General features: G+C 38.2%; 1 protein-coding gene across 1 annotated transcript; it reads right to left on the bottom strand.

Moving 5' to 3' along the window:
• Window positions 1–2,286: 2,286 nt before the first annotated feature.
• Window positions 2,287–6,272, bottom strand: LOC111838788 (carbonic anhydrase 4-like). The gene is made up of 9 exons (XM_023802101.2): window positions 6,125–6,272; window positions 5,575–5,653; window positions 5,433–5,459; window positions 4,670–4,840; window positions 4,424–4,575; window positions 4,240–4,335; window positions 4,090–4,162; window positions 3,700–3,863; window positions 2,287–3,370 (listed from the first exon to the last, which is right to left on the bottom strand). Exons 2-9 carry the CDS (start codon window positions 5,651–5,653, stop codon window positions 3,176–3,178), a joined length of 957 nt encoding a protein of 318 aa, XP_023657869.2. The 5' UTR covers window positions 6,125–6,272; the 3' UTR covers window positions 2,287–3,175.
• Window positions 6,273–8,632: the final 2,360 nt, after the last annotated feature.

The raw sequence follows: 8,632 nt of genomic DNA, 5'->3' as shown, positions 1-8,632 counted from the left end.
AACTTGTTTATAACTGTCTAGTAATGATTTACAACCTAATGAATTACCTGCTTATAAACCATTCATAATCCCTTTAAGGGTAGCCTTATTGTAAAGTAGCACTGAACCCCTGTTAAGTCTCAGAAGGTTAGTAACTCTGTTCCACCAAATCGGGGAGGGACTGCTGGCCAGCTCCCCGGCCCCCTCCTCGTCTGCTGTACAGCTGGTGGGAGCATTAGTGGCATTACACAGGTAGGTAAGAGAGGCAGCTCTTTAAGTCATGAACCCACCACTCACATAATATATATTATTCACAAACGCACACCCACATATTGAGAAATGAGTGAAACAAAAAGTGCAGTAAATGTAAAGCTTTACCTTTTACTGGACTTAATTAAAACTTTAACATATTGTCACAATAATACATTCTGAAATCTCTTTAGGATTAAAAGGAGGTGGCTCTCAGTCATACCCTAAAGGTAATATTGAAATTTACCTGAGAAGCTTGTTTGTGGGAGTGACAACACTGTCTGCTTAACTACTGTGTGTTATCTACATTCCACCTTCTGTTATGTTTCATCATTCACTTCAAATACCTTGTGACGTCAATGCTTTATCCTTCATGTTCTCTTGGTGAAACACAGTAAAGAAGACAACACAAGACATGAAATGAAACCGATAAGGAGAGATTTGTAAAATTTTATAAAGTTATGTGCTTGGGGAAATTTTCTTGTGTGTGAGAGAGGGGTTAAATTCTGAGATTAATAGTGTGATTTGATAAATGACAATTTTGTGTGGACATATTTTTTTATTCATCTGACCATCTCACTCTTCAACTCGTGCTCATTCCATCAATGTCACATTTCTCTCGTCTTACAAGACATTCTATCTCAATATTAGTGTTTCTGTTTAACAAATGCTTATCTTTACTTAGATACCAGGTGGCAAACACATGCCGTTTAATATACAGTAAATAAAGAAAACTGTTTTATAACAAATTGCTTTATGTAAAATATCATGCATCTTTTCTTTATTAAACAAAACAGTCAATATTTCACGTATTCAGATGTCTCACAATGGACTTGAAATATCCAACACTGAAATATATTACTGTCATGCCCATGGGAGGAGGGGTGGACAGGTGCAACACATCAGCAACTACGTAACAGCCCTTTAAAAGAAGGGCAAACCCAAAACACCTCACAAAGTATTTACAAGCCATACTGAACATTCTTCTGTCCTTCGTCTACCTGCTCTCCCTTACCTTGCCCGTATTCCTAGTGTGCGAACCTTACCTTGTTTACCTTCCCTCCTCAGTCCAGCTCCCGATCCTGATCCGCCCGTCCTGCTGAATCCGGCTCCCTCTGTTCGTCTCCCTGTGTATCTCCCTGTCCTGTGCATCTTCGTCGGACGGATCCCCTCGTTATCGACCTACGCTCACGGACCTCGACTACGCTTACTGCCTGCCGCTTCAACATCTATTTGCCTGCCTGCCACTATGGTGAAAGCTCCCCTGCCTTGTGTATCCGCTCCGGTCACCCGGGCGGTCTCGCGTCTCCTTCGCTGCGTGTCAGTGCTTCAACTTACCTGTTTGCCCCTGGCGTCTGGCGTATTAAAGCTCTTTTCTCCCTGCATTTCTGGATCCTTGTCTCCCTTCCCAGCCCGTTGTGACAATTACAATGTATTAAAAGATTATTATATTAATATTATACAATATTATTATATATAATATATTATATATGATCACTGCAAAAAGAACACTGCTTTGAGTAATCTAGTAATCTTATAATTGCTTTGTGTTTGTCCTTGTATCTGGAATAATACTCTTTAGCTTTTTAAAACTGCACTCTCCAGATATGTTTTTTGTTAATTATGCTGGAATCTATGTAAATTATGTAGATTGAACCCTAAACAAAGATGCTTTTTTCAGTTCGTACAAGTACATAGGAATCTTGCACTCTTTTAAGATGTGTTTTTTTTTTTTTGGGTGTGAGACTTGATCAAGGGCCCAACAGCTAAGGGTCCCCCTTTTGCCCCACAAATGGAAAGTGCTTTTGATGTTCAGAGTGGCTCCTTTTGATCACCAACAATCACACAAATTTACAGAGGGGCAAAGTTTACAGTCCATCCGGCCTGCTGGCCTTTCCATTAGTTACGCTAAATCATTAATCTCCAACCATTTTATAGTGAGAGATACATTCATAAAAAAAAACTAAGCTACTAACTTATGATGGGGGATTCCACTCTTTACATTGGGACAACTGGGGGTGCAGGGGAGTCTTATGAATATCGGTATTGATACATTGATTTTCTGTAATTGTATGAAGCTCTTTAATTGTATGAAACCCAGGAAATTCTTTATGTGCAAAATAAGATAAGAACTTTATTTATCCCAAGGGAAATTCTTTTGTCTTAAACATGCTCAGTGCAACAAGAGGAATTAAGATAAGACAGTAAAGAGCTTAAAAAGAAGTTAAAAAGAACAGTAGTAATAGTGCAAAAACAGAATACCAAAATAAACCTAACAAAGCAACAAATAACTATAACAGATATAATAAAATAAACAGATTATTAGTGCAAGTGGTTATGAAAAGTGACAGTGTTTGTGCCATGAATAAAATGAGATAGCAGCTTGTGATGAGGGGATGAAAAAAAAAATTCAATAGCATACAGGTGAGTAAATAAAAAGCAGATGAGTAATATTGTTCAATCCGAATGAGTGCCTAATGACATAAATGCTGAAAAAGATGAAAAGGTTGAAAAAGATCACCTACAGAAAGGGGAAGAGTTATACACTCTTATTGTCACAGGTAGAAAGGACTTCCGGTTGCATTCAGTTCTGCATTTGCAGGCAATGAGTCTTTTGCTGTGTGTGCTCTGGTGACCCATCATGGAGGCGTGCATGGGGTGAGAGGGGTTGTCTATGATACTGAGAAGCTTTTTCAGCATTCTCCTCTCAGACACCTCGACCAGGTTCTCCAGTCTGACACCCAGGACAGAACCAGCCTTTTTAATCAGCTTGTTCAGCCTGTAGGCATTTTATATCAATTACAGAACATTTAATTCTGTCATCCCTTTCTCTTCCTATTTCAATCTCACTTTAAAACAGAAAAAATACATTGGATCCTCTATCATAATATAAGTTATCCTCCAATATTGTAAAAATGAAAATCACACTGACATCAAAGTTTCCTCATCATGCATCACGTTCCCAGAGGAGAACATGTAGCATGACCAGGGACAGAAGGAAAAGTCTGTCTGCAGTCATTAGTGGTGATGAAGCTGAAGCCTGGGTCATGATACTTCTACCATTGGGCACCTGAGTACTTCGGTAGGTATTGGTCATCAGCACGGGGTCAGAGGTGTATAGCGACGTGCTGAAAAGGTCAATCTATGAGCATAAACAAAAATGGGTGCATTATGCACTGAACAATTATAATATTTCCAGGAGGTACATAATTGTATAAATATCGCTGTATGAATTCAGCTGCAAAGGTACCTAACTAATCAGTTTTAAATAATTATCTTAACACCTCTATGTTCATTAATTTGCTCTGTATGTGTGTATGTCTGTGTATGTGTATGATATAACCTAACCAGACATATGCATTGCATTTTAATATACCCAATGGAAGCAAAAATCTGCAACTATAACAGAACGGGTACCAGAAATCACAAATAATAGAATCGACAAATATTAATAATAAAGTTAATACCTACCAAATTCTTGCTAACTTTGACTGGATCCTTGAATACAGTCCAAATCACAACCTCGTCACAATTGGGGGTAGTCAGGGAGCCCAAATAACGGTAATACTTTGTACGGTCCACCCCCACCAGGAGATCATCAAGTGGAAATTGTTGAGTAATGTTTGCCTTTTGGTCTGAGGAACAGTGGGTGGGAAATAACTTTACTGAAACTTCTGCCACCACATTTGTCCACATAGGATATGGAAACTGCTTTGATGGTAAATTTGTATATTAAATTTTGTGTGAAATTTAAGAATTATAGTGAAAGGCAAGAATGAAAGATAAGAATAAATGTACAGGATCAACCTTAGACAGCCCTTTTAAAAAATGCGCTAAAACTGGTTTCATTCTAAGACTCACCACTATTTGTAACATTGGGCAGGTATGATGTCAAGATTTTCCAGCTCTTTGGCAGGGAACTGTCATTTGTTTTCTGAAACAACAAAAAAAGTCAGGGTATGATTTCCAAAAGTCACACACTATTTTGTTGATAAACCTTGTACCGCTCACCTCTATTAAGAAGCCCAATGCTGCCAGACCTTCAGGGTCTGTGAGGGCAAGGGTTATGTTGCCTTTGTATTCAGACTTGACAGTCACGATATGTAACTGAGGGAAATGGAGGAGTAACATTTTCAAATCAGCCTACAGCACAATTAAGACCAATCCAACATGGCACAACGAACAGTTTTATTACCTCCATGGGGTATTGCTTGCCATCCACAGTGTGCTCTGATCCTGGAACATCACTGCCATTGCCCCAGTGCAGATGGAACTGTTGGGCATCGTAGGTCCCAGGGAGCCCCCCACCGCTGATCTTCACAAGCCCGTCTCCTAATGTTACCTTCACTAAGGGTGGAGAGAGAGGAGAGCCAACACATGTGCATACTATTTGGATACACGTCAGCCCACAATCAACCAGTGTTTCCAGGGAATAGCCCACCTGTATGGCCTGTGTTCTCTATTGTCGTCATAGTGCTTCTGTTACTAAAGCCAGTGAAGTTGAAGGCTATCAGACTTGAGTTCCCTTTAACACTGGTGGTGTTGATATTGAGGGGCGATTGCTGTGTTCTATTACAGAAGCCCAGTGGTGCTGAGACCCAGACATTTTCATCTAAAGAATATGCAAAAAAAAATTAATAAATCAGGTATAAGTCCATCCATCCATGTTCTGCAACCACATGGAACCTGATGGAGACTTTACCCCTGGTCCTGGCGGCGTGAGGCAATAGTGCTAACCACTGCACCACTGTGCTCCCCTAAGTGCAAATTCATTATTTAAAAGAAAAGAAAAAAAAAGAACATTGAAGGAAAACACCACACTGGACGTTGTGGACAGGAGGCCAGTCCATGACAGGGCATATACAGTCACACACACAATTTAAAGACCTAATTCACCAAACTGCATGCTTTTGGATAGTGTGACCAGAGTAGCACAAGGAGAACATACCACGCAAATTCAGTTGTTGGAAAACAAAAAAATCAACTCAAAATACAACCAATTAAGATATTACATATGAGACGTAATACAAAAATACTGTTAACATGGGTCACAAGGATAATTCAAACGTCGTCTAGCTGGTGCAACATAAACGTGGTACTCTTATTGGCATTTAAAATTAACGTTGCGTCACATTGTACAGTAGTGCCATTACTTATAGGAATTGCCATTTATTTGGGAGAATGCGTAAATAAATGGTACTTACTGCATGATGCATTATTATAACACCAGTCTGAAAGGAAGACGAATTATTCATTCGATTTTGTCATATAAAAATATTTATTATCCAAATATGACAACTATATGTAAAGAGAGAATCAATTAGGAAAATGCATGGCTGCGCTTACGTATTTGGCCAGATTCTCCGTGTACTAAGGCCACCAACACAGACCCCAAAACAAACATCGTGTCAAGTGGAGTATTCATCTGAAAAATGATACGAGAAACCCCTCATTAAAAGTGCTTTCAATGCATTAGTGACGGTGAAACTACAGAAATTTCGTTAATCATGTTCTCCGTGTGAAAGACAATAACACAGGCAGGATGTCAGTCCATACAGGGACACACGTTTTCGATCAACCAAGTTAGTGTCCCACTTTTCAATAAAGATAAATAAACATAAAAGATTAATTTCTCATATTTCTCACACCAGATAATTGTAGTGATAATTTAATTTTCATCAATTTATTCGTCCCATGTTTTATTGTAGTACTGCGTTTTAATTATTTCTTTTTAGGTTATGACAAAATGTGTACATTTTAATGACTGAATTAATACAGACGCTAAATTCCTGTATTATTATCATTGCATTAATCTACTTATTTACTGATCGATTAAGCTGAAACAAATATGAAGAAGCCAGTACAATAGACTAATAGTGAGACTGAGTAAACATACCTTTACGCGTCTCCTTTAAGAGTAACTTTTCACTCAGAAACTTCGTAAGTTCTTCCCCTTATATACCTGTACAGCTATTTCAATGATGCTATCTCATACTGCCACGTGCCATTCTCCTTCGCCCGTGAGCAGCGTAATATCTTAAGTGTTATGCAACCGCGAGCTCCACCTTTAATCCACCTTCTGTCGTTTAACTACATAAATCTGTTAAATATGAGTGATGTTTATTACTATTATTGTTGTTGTTGTTTTTGTTGTTGGGACCGCAAGAAACAACAAAGTTCTTTAACGTGTTATGGAAATGCAAAGAAGATGCGAGCTGCTCTTGTGCTCACCCTTCAAAGCAATACGTTGTAATTTTTACGTTATAATTATAAAGCCAGGTAAGCACATAGCTTGTAACCTAACCTATAGTCTGTGCTCTATCATTTTTTTATTATTATTTTTAGGTTTATTTTTAGCAATATTAAACTTATGTGAAGATTATCCCTGACCAAGTTATACATAATTGGAAGCTGGATAAATGGATGGATGGACAAGTTAATTATCTAATATCACTTAAAGCAGTATATTTATAGGCTATTTAACATAAACTACTCCATAACACTTTATTTGTGGTGCACAAGTAACTCAGTAACTTATTTGCTACTCACGCTCAAATCCTGAACAAATATAGTAACTAGCATGTCCTGATTTTACCAAGTTTGACGTGTCCCTGGGTCATCAAGGGAGGGGCTTGCATTTAACTATATAACCAATCACAGTCTTCCTTGTATGTCATCACCACATTAAATAAATCCAGTGTTTCCGGTTAAGCAGCAAGGTGTACAGATTTGTTAAGTGCCTGTTTTATTATGTATGCCTATTAAGCAAGGAACATGCTTGCTTGAAAAGATTTAAGGAGCAATGTAAGGGCACATGTTTATGTTGTGATAATAATAAGCTAGGGGTTAAGGACCATATTGAAACACCAACCACTCACGAATGACAGACCAGGCAGAAATCTGTAATATTCAACAAAACAAAATAATGAATCCCCAACTGAAGTTAACGTCCAAATCTGGCTACGTTACATCAAGTCACTTTGGATTTTCTGTTCGAAAAATGACCACTCAAGTTCAGCAGAGAACTCGTTAAAACCGGTTCCAACTGTTCACGCATGCGCAGTTGGGAGTTCCCCCAGCTTCAAGAAAAAATTTGCTCAAAGACTTACAAGTCTTTGTTCTGCTGATTTGAATATATCTGTGAGGACAACAATCAGAAAAAATTGTAGGGCAGACAAGTTTTTCAAAGTTGCAAATGGTAAAGCGTTATTTTTGAGTCAGTTTAATTTGAAAACTTTAATAAGACCAATAATATCTAGTTATCGTTTTTACAGTGTGGACTTAGTGAGTTTTGGAATTTTAATGAAAGTTCTTCACTGGATTGCAAGAGGACTGAATTTTGGTTCCTAAGACTGTAACATATGATTAGGAAGCTTGACTGTACATCATTAATGGTCTCATCTCAAAAACATCTCATTATGGACTGGGTGAGTTTTGGAATTTGCTCTTTCGGTGTCTTGGGACATTGAAAACATAGTACAATATGTATAGACTATGAGTAGTACATGAGAAACCAAAGCTTCATGTAACTACTGTACACAAAGAGTGCATATCTGTATATCTACACTCACCAACCACTTCATCAGAAGCACCATAAATACTGGATATGACCCTCAGTTCCTCTCTGAACAGGAACTCAGCAAGGTGCTGGAAACATTCCTAAGTGATTTTGGTCCATGTTGACATGATTTTATCACATAATTTCTGCCGATTTGTCAGCTGCACATATATGCTGTTAATCTCCTGATCTACCACACCCCAAAGGTTCTCTGTTGGATTCAAATTTGGTGACTCAGGAGGCCATTGAAGTACACTGAAATCATTGTTATGTTCTTGGAACCAGTTTGAGCTAACTGCTTTGTGACATAGCATACTATGCTGATGGAAGGACTGATTACAAGACGGGTAAATTGTGGTCATACCAGAAATAATCAGCTCATCCAGCTGTGGCATTTAAACAATGCTTGATTTGTATCAGGGAGCCCAATGTATGGCAAGAAAACATTCCCCCATCATTACACCACTATCAGCAGCTTTAACTGTTGATACAAGGTATGTCCATGGATTCATGCTGCTTACACCAAATTCTGACCCTACAATTTGCATGTCACTGCAGAAATCAAGATTCATCAGACCAAGTCATTTTTCCCCATCTTCAAATGTCCAGCTTTGGTGATCCCATATCCACTGTAATCTTTTCTGCTAATACTATAACAATTATGCAGAATTAAAAATAACTACATATGATACTATACTGTACCTCAAACTGCTGAAGCCAGGCAATGTTCTCATGAGCGTCACAAAGTAGTATGCATGCTCCTTATGGACCATTGTATTTAACCTGAATTTTTAATATAAAAAACTGGTAGCTCCACTTTTACACAGAATTTTCTCTCACTCACAA

This window comes from Paramormyrops kingsleyae, chromosome 5, assembly GCF_048594095.1.
Source record: "Paramormyrops kingsleyae isolate MSU_618 chromosome 5, PKINGS_0.4, whole genome shotgun sequence".
NCBI classification, from domain to species: Eukaryota; Metazoa; Chordata; class Actinopteri; order Osteoglossiformes; family Mormyridae; genus Paramormyrops; species Paramormyrops kingsleyae.
Note: the sequence above shows the minus strand (reverse complement) of the source record. Positions and strands in the feature narration are given on the sequence as shown.

Coding starts and splice junctions, on each gene's coding strand:
- LOC111838788 (XM_023802101.2), bottom strand. CDS start 5,653: ATGAATACTCCACTTGACACGATGTTTGTTTTGGGGTCTGTGTTGGTG. Junction 4,841..5,432: donor TTATAATAATGCATCATGCA/GTAAGTACCATT, acceptor CATATTCTTTAG/ATGAAAATGTCTGGGTCTCA. Junction 3,864..4,089: donor GCCCAATGTTACAAATAGTG/GTGAGTCTTAGA, acceptor ACTGTTCCTCAG/ACCAAAAGGCAAACATTACT.